The sequence below is a fragment of the Paramisgurnus dabryanus genome, chromosome 20 (assembly GCF_030506205.2).
Source record: "Paramisgurnus dabryanus chromosome 20, PD_genome_1.1, whole genome shotgun sequence".
NCBI lineage: Eukaryota > Metazoa > Chordata > Actinopteri > Cypriniformes > Cobitidae > Paramisgurnus > Paramisgurnus dabryanus.
The window spans coordinates 11,354,382-11,378,084 of NC_133356.1; the positions used below are offsets into that span (position 1 = coordinate 11,354,382).

At 36.0% G+C, this 23,703-nt stretch overlaps 1 protein-coding gene and 1 long non-coding RNA gene across 2 annotated transcripts in view; one reads left to right on the top strand and one right to left on the bottom strand.

The window, feature by feature from the left end:
* Positions 1-350: 350 nt before the first annotated feature.
* Positions 351-1,518, bottom strand: LOC135786824 (uncharacterized). Its single transcript, XR_010547001.2, has 2 exons — positions 1,379-1,518; positions 351-905 (listed from the first exon to the last, which is right to left on the bottom strand). It is a non-coding gene; the product is annotated as an uncharacterized lncRNA (long non-coding RNA).
* Positions 1,519-1,528: 10 nt separating this feature from the next.
* sptlc3 (serine palmitoyltransferase, long chain base subunit 3) overlaps positions 1,529-23,703 on the top strand; it is a 42,529-nt gene continuing 20,354 nt past the window's right edge. Inside the window, exons 1-8 of the mRNA XM_065296415.2 lie at positions 1,529-1,887; positions 2,779-2,979; positions 7,184-7,338; positions 7,667-7,815; positions 16,623-16,747; positions 18,420-18,513; positions 20,435-20,540; positions 21,315-21,534. Coding sequence (XP_065152487.1) covers positions 1,774-1,887; positions 2,779-2,979; positions 7,184-7,338; positions 7,667-7,815; positions 16,623-16,747; positions 18,420-18,513; positions 20,435-20,540; positions 21,315-21,534 — 1,164 coding nt within the window. The 5' untranslated portion in view covers positions 1,529-1,773. The remainder of the gene's footprint in view (positions 1,888-2,778; positions 2,980-7,183; positions 7,339-7,666; positions 7,816-16,622; positions 16,748-18,419; positions 18,514-20,434; positions 20,541-21,314; positions 21,535-23,703) is intronic.

The window sequence follows — 23,703 nt, forward strand, 5'->3', positions numbered from 1 at the left end:
ATTAACCAGTTCTCGCCATGAATATAGCCATAGATACTGGAAGGGCTTTAAGAACAACCAACTAACCAAACAAAACACCTTTTCATGTTTATTTCAGGAACCGATCCTGCATGCAAAGTGCAGTAAAACTTTTTTTGCATAGGGGTCATTAGCAAAATAGGAACCTTTCTTGAAAGCAAAAACAAACACGATATGGTTTCGTGAAATGAGGACAAGGCATAACAACATACATATAATGTACTGCTAGTAAATGTTTGGTTAGTAGGCAGCCAAAAAAGGTGGGACTTTAAGTAGGGCAACCACACAGTTTATATCAAAAGCCTGGAGAATTACAGACAACCACCTCTGTATTCTGTTATATGTTTTATTTCCTTCCTTCTCTATTTTGTTTATACATTCGTTTACAAGAAGTTAAACAACTATAAAATAAAAATAATGTAATGTTATAAAACAACCAAGGCCTCTCGTGCCTAACTGGTAAGCGAGTGGTTTATAGGAAGGCAGCACAGAAGCACCTGCCATACAAATATGAGATAAATAATGAGTGCTAATATTAATAAAGCTAACGATGCATGACAGATCTAGGCTAGCGCTGCTCCCTTAGCACAGAGGCTTTATGGATGTGGAGAAACGAGGGGTAGAGGTGGACAGAGGGGAGGGCTTCGGGTTTAGTTAGGAGAGAGAGAGAGAAATGAAACCAGAGGGAAACTGTGGTTAATTAGCAGTGACAGATCCATGGTTGGTCCAGCATTAGTTCAGACAGCTGCAGGCTGCTGCCAGTTTCCACAGCCACACATTGCCACTCTCATTTTATCTCTGTTTTCATCATCAGGGGTCTCTCTGGATAGTATCTCCTTTGGTCACTCAGGTGTTCGTTTATCCCATTTTATGTGAGCACAGTCCCACTGAGAAAGCAAGAATAATGCACTAAATAGAGGGCAGGGTAAAGTCAGGAATTAAAACGGTGAGCCAATGTGCACTCATGGTACACCACCTACAGTATACACTTGTTTCCATCACAAATCACACAGAAGAGTCGAGAAGAATCTATTCCTCTATTGGTGTAAACACAATGACTTCTTGTTCTGTGGTGAAGGCTTCCCACATTGTGCTAAATGCAGTTGGTGGGGTGTGCAAAATGCTGCGTTGAAACTGCAATGACACCTCAGTTGACAAAAACAGGGTGTGTAGGTTACTGTAAGCCTAGTAAAATTTAACACACTCCCTATTAGTAATATGGTATTTTGGCAAAATATTTAAAATATTTAATAACAAGAGAAATTAATTTAAATTATCTACTCACATGATCTATTCAACACAACAAATATTATACAGTGTAGTTCGTTCATATTGCACAACAATATGCTATTTAACTTACCTGATGTAATTTAGGAACACGTTTCTCCTTAATCAGTTTTACTTTCACTTCTATCTCTTCATAGACAGTATATGGGCGGAATGATAAAGTATGACAGAGTAAAGTGTGAAAGTGATCACGTAACAAAACTAGAGCTCAAAGTAAGAGCTCTGCCATATTGATCAGCGAAGCTGACTGGGAGCGTCCATAGATGCGTCGCATCGCGTCGCTCGCCTGATGTCCGTGAACACTTCCTGGTCCAAAGTTGTGTGTACACAAATCAAAGTGAATTGAGCATGACGTCGGGCGATAAACTCTGTAATGAATTACAACTCAACGGACATGTACGCACTTCTTTAAACTGAACGACTGAGAAGAGAAGTTCAACTTTGTAACTTGTAACTAACCTCGCAAACATGATACGGACTGCTGGTTGTCATCAACGTAATGGATCGCTGAAGTCTAGCTTTGAACAGAAACAACTGAAAGATGACAGTGGTGTGAAAAATGGATATCACAAACACGTACGGGTATGTCACATTGCACTTATACTAATTAACGAGTTACGTTGTTTATTTAGTTATTAAGTATTTTACATGACTCATACTGGTAGGCCTTATTCGCAGTAGTTTTATGGATAGTAACTTTTATTTAACATACTCTTAGTTTGAAATTCCCATAAAGTTGTCCTGCGTTGCCTGGGAGTCTTGATACATTCAGTGAATCGGTTCGATTGAACGGTTCGTTTCAATGAATTAATTCAGAAATTAATTCACGGACTCTATAACAATTCACTACATTTTTATTAAAACTGGATCTAAGTTAAAAAATCTCCCTTTACTGGTCAACAATGCTGTATATTAGAGCGTTTACAGGCGCATATCATCGCGTACAATTCAGTGAATCGGTTCGTTTGGGCGGTTCTCAAGTGCTGCAAGGTGCTTCAGTTTATTTCTGACAGGCTTATCGGCCTTTTGGGTTCTTTTCAACAACAAATCGAGGCATTATTTAAAAACGTAACCAAAATTCCCTTCGTCTGTGTAAGTTAGTTATTGATGACAATAGTTTAGGCTATTTATATACGCCAGACCATCGCCCATGCTTTACTATTGTAAAATGAATATACATTCGGTTTAAACACTTTGTATTGTATGAAAAGTACTTTAAAAGTTATAAACACATTTTAAAGCTATATTTGTTTTGTATGTAAATTTGGGTGTTTACATTTTATGAAGCTGTAGCCTACGGTAGTGGCATTTGATGTTACCTTGTTTTCCAGTTCAGCGTTGTTACCCCAAGAATGATATTGTGGGATTATTAATACTTCAGTGCTCTTCTTATTTGATTTATTGGTATTCATCTGTAATATTAGTACAATCTGTTGTTGAGTTAAAGTTGTGTTAACACATTTCATGTTATAGGTGCAGACCAATGGCAAAGGAAACGGTTATCATCGGCCTCAAGTTAGGGGTGAAGATTCATTTGAAGAGGCTCCTATGTATGTAGCTGTCCTGACATACATGGGGTTTGGTATTGTAACCCTGTTTGGCTATTTCAGAGACTTTTTGAGAGCCGTTGGCTTAGAGAAGTGCAATCAGGCAAAGGAGAGAGAAGAGCAAAAGGTATGTGCACTTATCTTGTAGGTTCATATTATAGTTAAACACAGTCATTTGTGCAACATTTCCCAAGATGTAAAGTTGTTTTTCCCCAGTTTTTATGCACACTGAGGAGAAACAATCTTTTACTTCATTTTGTTTAACTATTTTTTATGAACTGGTGTGTAAAACTTTACGTAAATCTTTACAGGTAAAATATTCAGACTGGAGTACTTAATATTTACCCAACAAAAATACAAATATTGATGAGATTCATGCAGTCCCAAGAGTTTTCAGTAGCCTATGACACAATGTTTTCTTATCTACATGTACATTCATTTACCAGACACTGTTATTCATGTTGACTGAAAAATGAGGACATATCAAAAGCAATTTGTCATAAGTGTAGATTAATTACGCATTGTTTACTATGGAAAATCTCCATGGTATGTGTGAGCTAATGCTGGGGAGGTTAAAGACGCAATTAAACCTCAAAGGAGATTTTTATTGTTTCTACTCGCTGTTTGTCCTTTGAGATCACCACCCTCACAAAGATGTTTCTTTGGTGTGCATTCTCTCAAAACTGCTAATATTAAATGAGATATTATTATTCAAGAGGATCACTTGTGCTATGTTGTTTAAACATAATAAATCAATGCAACCAGCTGTCTAAATTAGAGATGCACTGATGTATCGCCTGCCGATGTTTATTGGCTGATTTCAATATCGGCTATAGCATGAATAGGCAAATATAACAAACCAATTAGAGATGCACTGATATATTGCCCAGTAATCGGTATCCGTCAATAAAATCTTTTTTTTTTTTGCATTTAAAAAATAGTTTAAAAACAGACGAGAGTTGTGGCAGATCCTGTCAATCAAAAGAGAACAGAAAAATGCTATGAATTTGAGTTCGGTGTATAGAAAATGTCTCTTGTTTACTGTTCAATATTTGACTAGTTCGTCTGCACAGTCAGTCTTAATGGCTATGGTAAACATCTTGGCTTGCTGTCCTCGAAGGGAGCTTTGAACATTCAGAGAGAGCAAACCTGAGGCTGGGGCTTCACCCCCTGCAACAGAACGGCGCAAAGGAAGAAATAGAGAGAGGAGGAGGGATGCCGGAAGAATTGCAGCTGGATGCAGATAGGGGTGTGTGCCGGTTTCAGAATTGATGATGACAGTTATGGCGTTTTGCGCGTTGCGACGTTCGTCTGTTATAGGACGACTGACAAACGAGCAGACACTGATTAGCTACTTTCTCTACGTTTATTTAAAATCAACAGCAAGACAACTAGCAGTGAATGTGTTTTCACAGCTATCACCCAACGACCACCTTCTTTAGACTAGGACGCATATCCCTCTGACCTGTCGTTTGAAACCATGGAGCTTGATTGACAGGTGATCTGACCAATCATACTTCTTTGCCATCCAAAGCAGTCAGGAGAATTAGTAGATTAACATTGGAGGATTTTAATTTGAAAAGTGGACTGTAAGGACGCCTTTTTGCGGTTAAAACAACATTCCTTCTTATGATCATTCATGTTTTATTGATGCTATAAATTAACTGGAAGGAAGAGATGATTTTAAGGTGAAACTTTGTTTAATATCAAAAGTAACCAAAAAGTAACCTGGTCTGTCCTGTGTGTCAGCGCGTTGTCGGTGTTTTCTCTGCCCCGCAATGCATTTTTCACTGCGTGAAAACATGGTGGGTCATGAGAGCGGCATATCTTGTCGGACACAGCGACAAAAACTAAGGGGGTCGGGTCTTTGCGAATAGTTAATTGACCTGATATATTCTCCATGTTCATGAGTCATCTGCACATCTCACTTACGCTGTTTTCCAAAGAATCAAATACAGTTGGAAATGACATAGGTCATTAATAACTAGGGATGCACCGATGCCACTTTTTTGGAGTACGAGTACTTGCATTTCAGTACTTGCCGATACCGATACTGAGTACTTAATAAATAACATGATTTAAACTTACAGGTAACAGTCATATAATTTAACAAAAAAACAAGGGACTAGTTTTCCAGTTTGTTGTAAACTCTGCCTTTTTGGACAACACAAGAGGCATTAACCCCTTACACGCCGCTCAAACATAGACATTTCTCAGACCATGGTATCGATCCCTGGTATCGGGGGACTTTTAACGAGTACGAGTACTTTAGAAAACGTGGTATTGAGGCCGATAGCCGATACCAGTATCGGTAACGGTGCATCCCTATTAATAACACAGACTGTTAACAATTGTTTTTAATCAGTATTTAAACATTCTCTGTGATGAAAAATGTTTTAAATATATATATTTTAATAACACGGTTTTGGTGGTTATAGAGTTCTAATGACGGTGTTCAGCTATAACCAGTGGTCTCATGGTTATATAACAACCGTCACACCCCTAGATGCAGAGGCATTAAGGTGGCCTTATATACTCTCACAATTATGATTGACAGGCCTGAATGTTTATGGTCCTCACAATCCTACCTTTAGAACTACATTAATGGTCATTATATGAATGAATAAAATGTAATCTTCAGAATTAAGTTAATGTTAAAGTTAGTATCACTCTTAATGATCGTCTATCGGTACGGGTGGAAAAATGTAATACATCTCCAAAACCAATAGTTTGTTTAACTGTGTAAAGTCACTGAGCTGTATACAGCAATGCCTGTTGCATTATCCAATGTTTTTCTCTGGATATAGTAATGTTAATGTTGGCCTATTGAATGCCAAATGAACCCAATCAACTTTCAATGAAAATGATTTCATAATGCAGCAATAAACTAGCCTTAATGCATGTGTTTTTGAACTTTGCCTGTATAAAACATTGATCTATTTGAATGACAAAAGTTTAAATAAGTGAGCAAGTGACCAGTATTGGTATCAATGCACTCCTATCAATGCATCCCTAGTTTACATTTTATTCCTTCACAAGACATCAGTGGGACATGAGTTTGAATCAGACTTCACTGTAGCAATGCTGATAGCACAATTTCTTGGCATAATGTACTATATATATACTAAACATAAATATATTACATAAACCTAAATAAAATGAAATCCTCATTCTGCTCAACAACGCGAAAGATGTGTTTAGTGCCAAGGGAGGTCACACTTAACACTATGCCTAAAGAAAACTTAGTCCTGAAAAAAAATTTTTTGTACATATTTCCTGTTTGTATCTTAATAAAATAGATTGAATAATAAATATGAATGGACATTAAAACTTCTAAAACCACAAGTTGGGTGATGGTGGCCTAAAGGGGGTCGCACACTGGACACGCAGCTCAGTGTCGCGTCAAGTCGCGTCTAGGACAACTCGGAGGTATCATACACCGGAAGTGCACATTAAATAGCGCAAGTCAAATAACATCTACTTCAAAATGCAAAATATACGTTAACAGCCAATGTTAATCGTTAATGATTTGGGACAAATATGATGTTATTTAATGTTAAACTATGTGAGTGGCGTTCTGTGGCGCGAAAGGGATTTGAGCAACTTCATGAGTTGTGTATATATATATATATATATATATATATACTTGTGCACTCTATTGACATTAAAAAATATATATATATATATACATTTGTGGCCTCAAATGAACCTGAATCATTTCTGTTTCTTCTGCTCTCTGTGTGAAACATGGGTCTCAACATTGCCATATGTGTCAAAACACTAGCAGAGGTTTAATTTGTGTGCGCGCTGTGTGCTCTGTAAATGAGAAATAAGAACATAAAAGACGAGAGAGAATGTATTGTGTTTGAGTATTATCTTGGTCTCTTCAGACAATGCATTTTATGGGCGATCTTAAACATAAATTACAAATCAGATACCTTCTCATTAACCTAAAACTTCCAGCAAAAGACAATTATGCAAATGTTCACTGCCTTTATGTTCTACAGTTACCAACTACAGTAGTATTCAGAGAAGCTGAAAGTATGTTTAATGAAGGCAACATAATGGGAAGTTTACTTAGCCTCTCCCTTTGTCTTTAGCAGAGTTTACTTAAGGATAGATAGACTTGAATAAGTTTTATGGTACCCACTGAATGAATGGTTTCGAAACAACACAGTCAGTGTCTTTCCTGTGGTCAGATACGCTTCTACGGTTGAAATAAATGGAGCGTATTAAAGCAAGAAGCTCAAAATAGTGATCTTGGATTGTTTTAGACATGCTTATTGTATGTTGAATGTCATAATAAATAGTATTTACTTCTTGCATTACAGGATTTTGTTCCTCTGTATCAAGATTTTGAAAACTTTTATACCCGAAACCTGTACATGAGGGTCAGGGACAACTGGAACCGGCCCATATGCACTTTACCTGGTCCTGTTTTTGACCTCATGGAACGGGTCTCTGACGATTACAACTGGACTTTCAGGTAGTTATGACCTTGTTGAACAGATACCCAGCAGCTTTCCAAACTAGATTAACCAGAAAGTCTTCCTTGACCACCAGCTTGACCAGAAAGACCAAGTTGACCAGCTTTTATGATCTAAGCTAGTTTTAGTATTAGTAAATGGTTTTACAGCTCATGTTAATCATTGTTTCTTCATCATCCATCCGTCCTAATTCTATTCTCTTCCTGTAATACAGTTGCTCCAATATGATATTAATTGATTCAGATACTCACTGATGTGTTCACAATAAGCTTGTCAAGAGAGATCGATAATAATAAAAGCCCAATCCTTGTGTTACTATTCTGAAAGGTTAACAGGCCGAACGATTGAAAACGTCATCAACATGGGATCATACAACTATTTGGGCTTCGCTGAGAACAACGTTGACTTCCTGAAAACTGTAGCAGACCAGACCAAGCAGTATGGAGTGGGGGCATGCAGCACAAGACAGGAACTTTGTGAGTATGTCTGCGGTTTTACCACAACTGAAACCTACCTGCAATCTCAACTAAAAGGCATATCACCCAGCGTGTCTGCTCTTCTGGGGCACGTGACATTTGTGCTTGCTTAAGAACAAGCGCAGTATGCCGTTTAGCAACTTTGAGGACTTATCCAGTGTTTTTATGAAAAAAACAAATTTATGCATTTGTGAGCAGACCGGCTTTGAGCTGCGTTCATAGGATTCCTTAACATATAGATGTGACAGGTTTGTCTTTGGTGATTTATTACAAAGCCCAAAGATTTACTGGTTTTGCAGTGTAAGTTGATGATTGACTGGATTTCTCTTTACAGAACTTTTATATAAATTATATGGTTACTTTTAAGTATTGATGGTTTTAGCAGTAACAACCTAAACAAACATAACTTCTGGTAAATAATCAATAACAACAGAGTCGTTTTAGAGTCGTTTATTTCTGATAATAAACAAATTAAACAACAAGTAGATTACCTTTGTTACCTTATATAGATAAAGCGTCTCAAAAACTACACTGAGCTAACGTCACTGTGTAAAATGTGTACTATATAATGTATACAATGCTATCTACAGATCCTCCCTTCACATACCTGTAGCGGTGATCGATGATCACCATCTCCCCTCGTCTTTAAGAAAACCAAAACATTTGTTATTTTGAGGGTACTTCCCACGGGTCCTTGAAATCCTTGAAAGTTTGTGAATCTGGGGGGAAAAATCCAAGGCCCTGGGAGGTTTTTGAAAATATACATGCATAGATACAGGTCATTGAAAGTGCTTGAATCTATTTTATGCAAGAAGTTTTCTGGAAAAAATCCATATTCCCTGTGTAGTATAGGATAATATCATACAAATTCTAGACTTTTTAATAGGGCTGGGCAAAAAAATTTGATTTTTCGATTAATCGTTTTTTTTTTATACGTGGTCGATTCAGAATCGATTCTCAAAGAGCAGAATCGATTTTTTTTTCTGCAAAAAATGAACGTAAGATTAACGTTAATCAAATTACTAGTCTTCTTCACTAGATGTCACCCTCTTTTTTTGCCTTGCGCGATGTTACCAAGGAGCCTGTCATTAAAATGTCTCGGATTGCATATGTAACTGTTGTTCCCTTAAAAGGGAAAGAGACGCTGCGTCTCCCTTGCCATACATTCTGCATCCCTGTAACGCCATTTTTGGCAATATTTCAGATAGCTATATACTTCCTGGCCTACGCATCACCCTGTCTTTGTCTATAAGCCTCACCATTGGTTGAATTTGATATACACATTCAGACACACTTACCCCTGGGGGCATTCCCAAAGTGTCACTGCAGTGACGCAGCGCGAGTTCCCTGGAAAGGGAACTGTAACAATATATCTTAAAAGGTAACACGATGTTACCTTGCTCTCACTTAAAATGTGTCCCCACATTTAGTCCTTGAATTTGAGGTTATTGGACCTGGAAAGTCCTTGAAAGGTCCTTGAATTTGAAGTTAACTAAGGTGTGGGGACCCTGTCTTTTCTACAAGGCATTTGTTCCAGAGTTTAGTTTAGCCACTCGTCAGACCATTAAACAAACAGAAACTGCAAGTTAAGTTCCGCCCAGAAGCGTAACCGTGACAACGCACGTGGGTCCGATGAAAGCGTCTATAGCAGCCATGAAATATTTTTGTAATGCATTGTTGTTTAAACGTTTAGGTTAAACAATGAATGAATGAATAAAATCCTTAAGTAATGGAAACGTGTAATGTTTAGATCTAAGGTATTCAATGGGATTGATGAGGTTAATTCATATTAAATATTTATGAAAAAAGAACACACTTTCATAAGGTGTGAACCCCATGTGATTGTGGTTTAGATTGTATTAGAACTAAGCAGTTTCACAGTTTGAAATTCTTTGGTGTGACCAACGCTGTGCTATCTGGTTTTTCTGGTTTGGTGCGTATGTGGCATTTTTTAGCTAGTTGATGACTGTAGCTACCTCTTTTGAGATGTCTGTTCCTCTCACGAGCATTTAGACGTAATGAATATACACCCCTTTACTGATATGAGTTTTGTCAGATATCAGATCATTTCCATTTTAAAGTAGGCCATCTGGGAAAGCCTTCACAAACAGGTTTATGCAGTTTCTGCACTACTACAGTAAACCTTAACCAAATGCCATCACAGAAATAGATTATACAAACACGACTGTTAGTCATGTAGATATTTGTTATAAGCGAGTATGTGTCCGATAAGTCTTCATTTATTTATTATTCTTTTGAAGGATTCTTTAATTTTTGCATATAAGCTGTCAGTGTTTTGGGATATATTTCTGCGGGCGCTCTGTGATGTGAGCAATAACAAATAACCCCCCTGACTCCTCATTAAGACTCAGCAGGGAATTCATTCACAGAGTTGATGACACCATTCGTGTGATTTATTTGCATGGGGTATCTGTGCTGTTTTTGTTTGGTTTTTGCATGAAATCCAGAAGATCATGTTACGGTGCAAACACGCACAAAAATTGGTGCTGAACAGAGTTTGCATGTGCAAAGTAGTAGCACAAATTCAATTTTACCAGGCAAAAATAGACTTAATAATAAGCCTATTTTACATGAAAAGGCAGCCCGTTTGTACAGAAATAAATAACATTACGCCAACACTTGGATAACAGGTGGATTGTGAACATGACACTGTTTTTTGCATTGAAGTGCCACATGCAGAACTTGTTGTTTTCATTTGCACACGCATTTATGCTGATTCAGGGACTGGTATAAAAAATGCAGAATGCAGTCTTGCCTCATACGGTTTTACAGATGGTTGCACTGCAAAAAAATGACTTTACTTAGCATTTTTGTCTTGTTTTCAGTAGATATATCAAAAAATTCTTAAATGAAGATGCTTTTTCTTGATTAGACAAAAATATACTATTTAAGTTAACAAGTTGACTTTTTTCTTAGACATTTAATTTAAGACATTTTTTTGCTCCCCATTGACAGATATTTTTGCTTGTTTTAAGCACAAATTTACTTAAATTGTATATTTTTGGTCTTAAAACTAGACTTATTTTCTTTTGCTCATCTTGATTTAAGAATTTTTTTATATTTCTACTGAAAACAAGACAAAAATACTAAGTAAGAAAGTAATTTTTTTTTTGCAGTGAGAGAGGTAATAAAGTAATGGGTTTCTAAGAAGTTTATTCAACCGGCCACAGTTAGATGTCAAAACCTATACCCTAACTATAACATAATAAAACATAAAGGGTTTTGTTCACAATCAAGATCAATATGGCCTGTGTTTGTTTTTGGTGGCAGGTTTAAAGACTGTGCTGTGGCGTTAATCATTTACAAAAATTCTGCCTGTAGGAGTGTTCCCTGTATCTTTGAAATTCATAATGCAAATGTTTTTTTCTGTCACTAAAGGCTATTTAAATGTACAAAGAGACAATCAGGTTTTACATTTGCTTAGTTACAAATACTTACAGGTATCGTATACTCAAAAGTGAATAGAGGAGTCCACTACGTAGCATTTATGTGTCAAATTCAATATAACAAGAGCTAAATGCTTCACCATGGTGATGTTATCACAGCAAATGTTGTTTGTTGTACTTTATGTAAACGACAGTTTCCTATGGGACAAAAGTTAAGCTGCTCAGAAATCTGAGCTTTAATTGAAATCTCTCCTACTGTAATTGAGACTTGTCCTTGTTAAAAAAGTATAATCTTTCTTCTGTCTTTGAATTCCTGGGACAAGTGCTGGTGGAATTTACTTGATTCAAACAAGTAAGGCTTATCTAATGTTTGTAAAACCAAAAAGTGTGTTTACAGTAATGCACGTACAGTGGATGTCTATGGGGCACGGCATTATACACTTACCCTGATGTTTTCCCAAACCTGTACAATTTTCTTTCTTACAAAGATTTTAGTGACTGACATCAGATTTCAGTCCCTAATCATTTTCACTAAAGTAAAACAGTGGTTTCTCCAGAATGTCTTCACTTCCATGGAAAAGGAGATTTTCTTCCACTGTAGAAGAAAATTGTGCGGGTTTGGAATGATACAAGAATAAGTGAAGTACATAACTAACCCTTTTATTTTGAAATTTGTTCTGTAACCTGTTGCGTAAATCTTCATTTTTTTGTTGGGACTACAATCTTAAAAAAAGGAGTTTAGAAAGGTTATTTGATAAGTATATAACGGATACATAACTTTGAACAGACAAGGCTATTAACTCTTTCACCGCCAGCGTTTTTAAAAAAAGTTGCCAGCCGGCGCCAGCGTTTTTCATGATTTTCACCAAAGTTTAATGCCTTCCAGAAAATGTTCTTCTTTAAATATATAAACACACAATATACCAAATGAAAGAACAGACCCTCTGCTTTCAAACAAAACAAACCGTTTCATCCTACCTTAAGTGGTTTTTTTGTAATCAGCTTTTGAATATGGGTAGGTTTCTGCAAAAACACCACATTTTGAGCAAAAAGCAGAGATAATTCCATTTTCGTGACAGACTTTTCATAGAGATCCCATTCAGAGCGTTGTTGTAGAAATATCCATATTGTAAACTTTATAAACTAAAATAACTACCTTCCGGTAGCGCTTACGGAGGTTACTCTGCTGCTGCTCTGTGCCCCCGCCCTCCGAATTGTCATACGTCACTAAGAAAAGTGCGTACACTACGCTACTGCTCTCTCCTGAATACAGAGGAGTCTAAGATGACGGCGCTACCGGAAGGTATTTATTTACGTTAATAAAGTTTGAAATATGAATATTTCTACAACAACACCGCACGGATTACCCTCAGAAGACCTTTGTTTATCATCCTGGAGCCATTTGGATTTATTTTGTGAAGGATGGACGCACTTTTTTTGGACTTGAAGGTCGTGGACCCCGTAACATTACATTTAATCAACTGAAAGATCTAAAACATTTTCTAAAATATCCGAAAATGTGTTTGTCTGAAAATGATGGACATATGCAACTCGGACAGCTTTGGGGTGAGTAAATCATGGGTTTAATATCATTTTTGACCGAACTATCCCTTTAATCTAATCCCTATCTGTGAAAATAGGCCATAATGTATAAAGGGTGAATCGTTCAATTCTACTTCAATTCTAAGTGCATTACTGTAAACATGATTTTTGTTTGTTTTCACAAACTGAGCAGGAAGTCAAAATTATATTGTTATAATATATGTTAACCTTTACCAAAGCTGGAATAAAATGATTTGCTCCATTTAAATGATTGACAAAGATTTCTATTGCCACCTGTCCTGGAAAGGTATTTTAATACGGCATTTAAATGCCAGTATCAGTTGGGTTTTAGTTTGTTTTCTGTCCAGTTTCTACCTGGTTATTAACTCCAGCAAGGTGAAGGAGATCTGTTTATCATTTCTCACTTCATTAGACTGCTGTAATGCACCAGTGGCCGGTTGCATAAACATACGGTAACCGTGGATTTAAGACTGTGTCTAAAGAACAAGTTTGACTAACTAGCGGTTAGTTGGGCTATCAGTCCTACTATCTGGATTTAAATTAGACCAATGTTTCATTTTATGTAATTTACTTAAAACAGTTATGATATGTTTTATTCACCGCTGTAATCTTTATTTTAATGCTTAAAAATTGCCTTTTGGCTGGGTCAGAAGGCTTTTTTTACTTTACCACTTTTATGGATAGGGATGGGCAGAGAACTGAATTTTATTGACAAAAGGATCAGAAATGATAGTCACATGAGCAAATATATAGGGCTCAAAGTCTGAGCATGTGCACAAACTGTTAAGTTATAACTACAACCATGATGTTTTTTTTTTATTGTTTCAATTTATTGTGTAGGGGAGCAAATACAAAAACTGTGGGTGTGGCATTAGCTTAGTGAGGTATTAAAGAACAGGAAAATTCTGGATCTGCAAGGACACAATTTTTTTAAATTATATTAGTGTAAATTCCTGTCATTCTGATTCATATCGCATTTTAACATCCTGTGATGTGTGACCAATTCAATTTCTTAACCCTTTAACTGGCGCAGCCCTTTTTGAGTGGGCGGGTGGTGAAAAGGTGATACACCTTCAAATGAATATAACTCTGGCATTTTTTTTGGTCTAGAAGCCTAATTTTGGTTGTGTTTTAGAGAAGAAACTTTAAATTTTTTGAGGGACGTGTCTGGAGGGGAAAATATTTATATTTTTATAGCAGTTTACCTTTATTTGTAATATATAAAAAATGCAATATAGTATTATTTTTAATACACAAAAATAATCAAAAAACTGTTTGTGTTGTGAGGTTTGCTCTATACTCTTGTCAAAAATGAATAAATTACAGTTACTGCATTATTATTACTGCTAAAAGGTTTTGAAATATGAAAACTACATTCTTAGACCTTACCAACAATAAATAGTTTGTTGTGATTAGATTAACATTTGAATGAAAAATATTAAAGTAAACGTGACAGCGCCAGTTAACGGGTAAAAAAAAGGGAATCAATTCATAAATTTTCTTATTTGATGTTGATGTTTAGACACAATAACCTCTAACATGAATGGGTTGTTTATTTAGATATTTAAATTATATTGACATCATACCCCTATAATAATTCAAAAGAACACATTCAAGATTTATGGTGAATTTCTGCCCTATATTTCTTTTTTTTTATTTGACCTGCCAGGCTGAGGTTATTCTTTTGGTTATTACAATTTTATGACCCAGTATCACATGTTGTTTTGTTTTTGTTTTCACATTTATTCATTAACATTTTGACATTAACATCTTTAATCCCTGAAGTGATTAATAACCTTTTACCCAACACGTTCTGACAGATCTCATTTATTTCCACTACGCTTGCGTAGTCTGAGCCGCTGAAACTAGAAAAGCTGAAGGTGAAATTCTAAACTAATTTCCTCCACAACCGTGGGACGCTTAATCTGACTGGAATAGACTGTGGTCTAATGAATTCTTAAAGCGCTCCGCTGTGGTACTGTGGTTTCGGCCAGCTGCTCTGCCGGTGGTGTGGTGTAAAAGGCTTATTTTTCTTCTGTTGCACTTGTGGCAATTAACTAACCCAAAGACTTTTAAATCATTATTAAAACTAACAATCTAATTTCACATCTGGCAAAGAAAAAGAAACAAGATCAGAAAGGTAATATTGGCCATGTTTAAGCTCCGTTTTAGCTTATCGGATAGTAAGTGATCATACCTGCTTCTCAATAACTTGTGATCTTACACATCTGAACTGTTTTTTTTTATGTTTGAGCTCTTTTGTTTAGATTCAGCAATTTCACTTTAATGGCAATGAAAAGATTATTAGTCGTTTATTGAAATGCCTTATTTCACAAATTTCACTTCAAATGTCATTTCATTGGTATTTAACAAATTTGAATGTCCTTCGCTGCAAAACCCTCTATGTGCATACAAGCTCTTTGGCAAAAACCTTGTTTAAATGTCATTTCATTGGTATTTATCTCTATCTCTCTCTCTATCTCTCTCTCTCTCTCTCTCTCTCTCTCTCTGAATAAAGGCTCAAAACTTTGATCAATATCCTAATATAACCTTAATGTTGTTTTTTATTTCCCTGGCTTCAACTCTACTCCTATTTAAAATCATAGCTTTGTAGACTACACATATTTTTGCCTCCTTAAAGGGGACATTTCACAAGACTTTTTTAAGATGTCATAAATCTGTGGTGTCCCCAGAGTACGTATGCGAAGTTCTAGCTCAAAATACAAAATAGATCATTTATTATAGCATTTTAAAATTGCCACTTTGTAGATGTGAGCAAAAATGTGCTGTTTTTGTCCTTTGAAATGCAAATGAGTTGATCTCTGCACTAAATGGCAGTGCCGTGGTTGGATAGTGCAGATTAAGGAGCGGTATTATCGTTTCTGACATCACAAGGGGAGCCAAATTTCAATTACCTATTTTTTTTACAGAGAATGGTTAACCAAAACTTAGTTGCTGGGTTGATCTTTTTCATATTTTCTAGGTTGATAGAAGCACTGGGGACCCAATTATAGCACTTAAACATGGAAAAATCAGATTTTCATGATATGTCCCCTTTAAAGTCGAAGTATGGTCTATATTTTGGGTCTGCGTGCAGTGTGCGTGACGCAGTTTTCGAAACCCTGCGTACATTGTATGTGTAGGTTGCGCTAAGCATACAGGACAATGTAGTACGTAGCCTAGAAGATGCATTGCATTTTGTTGCAATGCGCAACTGCGCATGCATCGAACATCTCTTTACACGTACTAGTCAAATAAACGCTTTGCCATTAATGCTTTTTAAGGCTGTGCGTTCTACCATGTGCGTACGTTTGCATACACATAAAAACAGACTATACTCTGGGCTTTAGACAAAATGGTGCATGCTCTATCGCAGTGGTTCCCAAACTTTTTCAGTGTGCGGCCCCCCTTATGTACGGTGCATTCCTTCGCGGCCCCCCAAAGAAAATTTGTGACAAAAAACTGTTCTAAAACATTTTAATAAAAAACATTATATTATACAAAAAAGTAGTGCTTTTGGTTAGTAGCCTTATTTTTTAGGTTTAATTACACAGAATTCATGATAAATTAATGTATTTCATGAAATGTCATAAAACTGGGGCCCCCCTGGCACCATCTCGCGGCCCCCCTGGGGGCCCCGGCCCCCAGTTTGAAAACCACTGCTCTATCGGACCCTTTGCATAAAAGCGTCTGCTAAATGAGTAAACACAGATTACAATTTTATCAACAAAAAAATAAACCTATTGCAATGTTCATATCAGCAGTCATAATGATTTCCATATCTTCTGTTCAAATGCCTTTTTAGCTTGCTTATGTTTTTTTATATATATATTATAGGCAACTTAACTATTCACGAAACACTGGAGAGGCTTGTGGCGGATTTCTTGGGGGTGGAGTCTGCCATGGCATTTGGAATGGGATTCGCCACTAATTCCATGAACATTCCTGCACTAGTTGGAAAGGTAAGCGTTTAAACTTTGCCCCCTGTCGGTGCCTATATATTTACATCTGTCTGATATTTCTCGCTTTTATTTGTTGAAGCAGCACTCAAATGTGGTATCAATGTATTATCACTGGCCGCCTGCCATTAATTGCCGTTATAAACTGCTTTTTACACACCACAGATTCACCCAGTCAACCTACACAACAAATGAACCCTCGGTGAAAGCAATCTCAAACAGATAAACACTGACAATGATTGTTTAGGGAATCTCATTAGGGTGTGTTTATATGGGGCTCAATGACGGTTAATGAAACTCAGTGATGGTCATCATAACCAGCTCTGGATCTGGAGAAAATGATGAGGACCGGTCTGATTATTCCAAGATTCGGTTTACTGTAAGTGGTAGAAATGGTGGTAAAGGAATAGTTCACCCCAGATTAAAAATAAGCCGTTATTTTACTCACCCACAAGCCTTCCTGGGTATATATGACTTTCTTCTTTTAAACGAAACACAATCGTAATTATATTGAATAATTTCCTTGCTCTTTCCAGCTTTGTAATTGCACCGAATAGTGGCCGCTTGTTTAAAACCCTTCATCATCAGATAAAGAAATCCATATGGCTTATTATATGTCTTTTGAAGCGAGACTATATGTTTGTAAGAGAAAATGTTTTATTTTTTGAGGACTTAGTATCAATGTGTCACGTTGGATTGTAAACACATCAAGATCTAAAATACCTGCCGGCTGTAGTACAACAGTACATAACCGATCATTGGTTTGTTGGATCATTGTGTCTCGTGACCCCATTACATCACAATGCACATAAAAAAGATAGGAAGTGCTCCTTTATAGCTCAGTAGTATTGCACTGCATTAAACGTCATGGGTTCACACCCAGCAAACACACATACTGATAAAAAAATGTATAACAGCTTGTACTGCACTGTAAGTGGCTTTGGATAAAGGCGTCCATATACATCAATCCAAATGCATAAATGTTGTAAATGTAAATATGTCAACAAGTAACAACAAACTCTCGAGAACAAACCATTTTGCGCACCATGGAGCCATTTTAGATTTAACATATAATTTATAATCTGGGGTGAACTATTCCTTTAAGACAGGGTGTTTGTCCTCAAGGAAGGCCTCCTTGAATCCAGATGATGTTGCTGCTTTCTAATAGTAGTACTTAAGCAATGGGTTGCTTATGCGTTCTGTAGAGGTTAAAGAATTTAAGGCATAGTGAGTGACAGCAGCTGTTATTGTTAGATCAGGTCATGCCGGCTAAGCTTTTGAAAACTATTGAAACATCATCGTCAACCCTGCTCATCCAGTTCACCACAGCACAGTTTAACCCAGACTTAAAGTGTCTTTGTCTGTCAGTAACCGGATTGGGAAGTAATTAACCCAACGTAGAATTGCTACTACCTTTTTTGTAGCATGACAGTAGCACTAATACTAGACAGCATTTACCTGCATGAATGATTTTAAGTTTTTTTGGATTACTTACTAAATGCAACTAAATTGGTTCCCATGAAAGCTCTTTGTGATTGTGAGACCATACTTTATACTGGTTACAATCGCAATGGATCCTCACAATGTTATTGTGCGATTTATAATAATGCAAAATGTAATTATTGAATTCCTGCTTCATACCCAGAGCCGTGCATTAATGCATGTCTGTTTCCAGGGCTGTCTCATTCTGAGCGATGAGCTAAATCACACTTCTCTCATCCTGGGAGCCAGGCTTTCGGGAGCAACCATTCGGGTCTTCAAGCACAACAGTAAGTGCATACATAAACTATTAATTTGCTGCAGAGTCAAGTCAGATTACATCAGCATGACGTATTTATCAATAAAATTGTATAAAATTAGTGTCCGAAACATGTAAAGTCAAAGTCACCTTCACAGTATGTGATCATTAGCAAACTGAATTCAAGCGTAGGCCTGCAGCGAACCATATTTCTGGTATTTATTGGTTTTTTAATAGCTGTGCTTTAGGGAATCTATAGTGGTTAATGGTATTCTTATGTAGCTACTGGAGAACCATTGCATTCTTCTCCAGCATGAGGATACATGACACAAAGGCACAAAAGCTTGAATATATTTTGACAGCTCCATGTAAGTCTTACTTCGAGGTCCTCACGGCAAACCCCAGGGTCTTATGTGCACTGTCTGACCTGAAAACAGTCTTGAGCATTTTTTTGCCACGTGCTCAACTGGCAAGTCAGTTAATCTTTGTTTATACTACAGAATAACCATGTGAGATATTTGCCAGTAACTGACAGAAATAAGCCACCTTACTCTGACACACCTGGCTGCGCTGTTCAGGTTAAACCAAAGACCTTGATCAGATGGTTCAGGTGTGTTTTAACATGCCGAATTCCATTCAACTCACGAATTTGGAATTCCTCCCTGGAAAAGTGCAGACTGGTGTGTCAAACACATTAAATGATCCCCTTTCTAGCATTGCATTACAATTAGTAGCTTGTTTCTTTATTTGCCTGTACTGTGTAAGAAGGTGCATGCAGAATTGTGCATTATTTGTCTTTCTGTTTGCCTAATTGGTGTCAGATGTTGCCCATTTGGATGCAAACAGAGACAATTTGTCCAAATCCCCAGCGCCCTGAATGTGCACTGCTGACACAGTGAAACACTATGAATATTTCGGCCTTTAGTGTAACTTGTTTTAAATGTAAGGTCTTCGATTTGTTGTTTTTTTCCCCGGGGAAGAGGTATCTAGTTATCAAAATATCTTGCGAAATGAAACAAGACAAACGTGGGATTTTGTTGTTTTATTCAAAGCTTTTCACGTCATTGTTTTGAACCATGATCACTGAAGCTTTTTAAAGTAAGTTGCTGGTTTCCCCTGTGCACTGAATACTTGTTACTGACTAAATTCTAATGGCTCAAACTTCCTGTTTTCCATAACAAATGTGCAAATACTGACTTATGTTGTTAATTGTTGATTAAGTATGACATGACATGAACCAAGATTTAGCAAAGCTTAGTTTATATACAAATACATTTTGTCATTCAGAGTTGGATTACTCTTTTTATGCTTTATTATATAATTGTTTTGGACTCTTTAGGTGAGTCTAGTATTTTAGGCTTGATGGATAGCAGATACAGACGCTAGCTGAAAGCAGGCCGTGTCCACCCTGGCCTTCACTGGCCTACATGCGTCCACCTGTTAAAAATGAGGACACTATAATGGGAAACAATATGAAACATTCATTTTTTCTTGGACTTTTTTAGACACTTTTATTTGTAGAGGTGCCAGAGAGATAACTGGAAGTTAACTGGAGTAAAAAAGGGGCAATGGGATTCATCATTGTTCTAATATTTTTATATGAGAGCAGTCATACAAATTTATTTGGACTTTTAAATCCATTTATTTTATTTGTTTGTTTGTCAAGATATAGCTTTATTGGTTATATGCATGCTAAGATGTTAAAACAGTCAACAAATTACTTATTATAATGAATAAAAAATTAGATTAAAAGCTTCTTGTAGGTTTTTTTATATCTGATCTTGCAGTTCAATGCTGCCATCTGTTGGTCAGTTTATTTTAGCATTTACAGCTGTGAACATTAGTGTTTCTCTATCCATATATAATATATAATAAAACAAGTTATTATGTTAAGTAAAAGCAAATTGAATTACTTTCAGTTGTGTCAAAATGGGTTTTGTCTTGGATCACAGACATGCAGAGTCTAGAAAAGATGCTGAAGGAGGCGGTTTGCTCGGGACAGCCTCGTACTCATCGCTCCTGGAAGAAGATCCTCATCATGGTGGAGGGCATTTACAGGTTAGACAGCAAACCTGAGCACACGTTGGTGCACTGCTACAATTTTATGTTAATTTTATCGGCCGTGTCAAATTAAAAAAAGATAAATTAAATATAAACACCATAACCTATTTTTGCAGCTATTTTTGCATTTAGTGCAATATGGTAGCTGATGGAGAGATCTTGGTTAATGAATTTTGAAATAGAATAATAAAAGTTATGTGAAATGTCACTGCCTGCACTGCACAATTATTTATTTATTGAGGCCAAAGTTTTCAGTCATCAGTCATGTTTTTTTTAAACTTTTCAACCTCGTGAACATTGATAACCTTTTTTCCGAGGTCATTTATTGCATACATTTGTGCCGTGGAGTACACACTGAAAGGTTACCTAATAGGTTTGTGGGTTTACGTGAGATTAAATTTCTAGTGGATTATAAATTATTCATACATTTACAATCTATTCACTGTATAAGTGATGTGTAAGTGAATTAACATTGTTTGCAAAAGCATTCAGACTGTGTGTATGTATTCACACAAAAATTGGCTACAGATCATTTTTAGAGAAGTGCTGTAAGCAATTTCAGCCATGTGTGATATTCAAGGAAGTTGATTTTAAGTTACTGTAATATTTTACATTTTAAACGTTATGGGTGAATAAATGTAAAAAATTAACCCTTTGTTTTATTAGTCACTTAACTGCTTTGTATGCATTATAATGAAATGCATACATTCTGACTTCTAACTTTCATTTACGGTCCTAATCAACAAGTGTTTGTCTCTGTGTTTCTTTCAGTATGGAAGGTTCTCTGGTCCGACTTCCAGAGATCTTGGCACTGAAGAAAAAGTATAAGGCTTATCTGTACCTAGACGAAGCCCACAGCATTGGGGCGGTGGGGCCCACCGGTCGTGGAGTTACTGAATATTTCGGTGTGGATCCAAATGAAGTGGACGTTTTGATGGGCACCTTCACCAAGAGCTTTGGGGCTTGTGGCGGGTACATTGCGGGCAAAAAGGTTAGGATTATGTAAAACTCTAATGTCCTGTTTATATAAGAGCCAAACTGAAATTGATTCTTTTAAAAGATTTATGCATAAGTGAATGGCTTATATATCCCCTTACACTGCAAAAATGATTTTTTTAGTATTTTTCTCTTGTTTTCAGTAAAACTATCTAAAAATTCTTAAATAACAATTATTTTCTTGACCTAGGAAATTAAGTCTGGTTATTAGATAAAAAAATATAAAATTTAAGCGAATTTGTGCTTAATACATGCTAAAAATCTGCCAATGGAATAAGAAAACTTTTATGAAAAAAGAAACTTATATCAAGAAAAATTTTCTTATTGCATTGGCAGATTTTTTTTGCTTGTTTTAAGCACTAATTTACTTACATTTTATATTTTTTTGTCTTTTTTTTTTTTTACTTAGTATTTTTGTCTTGTTTTCAGTAGAAATATCTAAAAATTCTTAAATTAGGATGTATTTTCTTGATGAGCAAAAAGACCTAAGAAAATAAGTCTAGTTTTTAGACAAAAAATATAAACATTAAGTAAATTAGTGCTTAAAACAAGCAAAAAATCTGCCAACGGAATAAGAACATTTTTCTTGATATAAGTTTATTTTTTCATAAACCCTTAATTCAAGAAAAAATTTCTTATTCCATTTTTTTATTCCATTTTTTTTTTGTCTAAAAACAAGAATTATTTTCCTAGTTCATTTTGCTCATCAAGAAATTAAGAATTTTTAGATATTTTTACTGAAAATAATACGAAAATACTAAATAAGAAAATAGATTTTTGCAGTGTAGTTTAAAGGTGAAGCTGTTTTTTAAATATAAAATATATTTAAAAGTTTTATATAACAAAAGTAAGTTGATCTTCTGGAGAAGTGGATCTGTGTGCATGTTTGAGTATCCTGACCAACCCAAAACAGCAACATTGGCTTAACCCATAGGGGCGGGGCTATTCCTTTTTGCAACCAGTTATACACTGCAAAAAAATATTTTCAAGAAAATAAATTCTTAGTATTTTTGTCTTGTTTTCAGTAAAAATATCTAAAAATTCTTAAATTAAGATGCTTTTTCTTGATGAGCAAAATGACCCAAGAAAATAAGTCTAGTTTTTAGACCAAAAATATCACATTTAAGTGATTTTGTGGATAAAGCAAGCAAAAAAATCTGCCAATGGGGTAAGCAAATAAATCTTGGACATTTTTCTTAAACACTAAATTCAAGAAAAATGTGCTTACCCCATTGGCAGATTTTTTTTGCTTGTTTTATGCACACAATCACTTAAATTTTGATATTTTTGGTCTAAAAACTAGAATTTTTTGATATTTTTACTGAAAACAAGACCAAAAACTTTTGCAGTGTAAGAACAATTAATTTTTTTTTATTCTTTTTGATGATACGGGTGGTGGACAAATGACAACCTTTACCTTTTCTACTCAGCACACACATGGTCTCATTTTATCATATGGCTACATATGTTCACCAAATGTCACTCATGCTACCTACACACATCTCATTACTCCATTAATAAAACCACTTCACTTCATAACCACATCACGGACATGGCAGTTGATTATAAAAGACTAGAAATGAAAGAACACAGCTTTTTTGAATTACAAATGCCTCATTGCGTAATGTATTGCGATTTTAATAAGGTGAGAGTGTTGACTAGTTGCCAGCTCTGTTTTATGAAAACAATCAAAATTGCTTGTTTTCATGAGACACGCAACTTGCCTGCAATGTTTAAAGCAAGTGTTTTTCATCATCAGGAACGAGATTAGAAAAAAACTATTCCTAAAATGTATTCAAAATAAATTAATGTAAGCAATTTATTAATAACATCCCATTTTATTATTTATATTAGCTTGTTTGAAATGCTTTTGGAAGGCCATCAGCTTTTGATTTGGGTTATTGGGTTGTTGTCTTGAGAAATCTCCAAATCCTTTGCATAAGTTGATTCTCTTTCAGCCTCACAAAAGCACATGCAGCAGATGTGCTGTTACGGGCGGTGTTTACGAGTATTTTTTTCACGTGCTCGCCTCATGGAAGTATGTAATAAACACGCTTCCGACCGGCCCGGGCCTTAAATAGTCCACAGATCTTTTTGATCATAGTTGTCAACTTGGGCGTCTAAAGCAACTTACTTTTTGTAATTCCCATAGGTTTGATGTTTT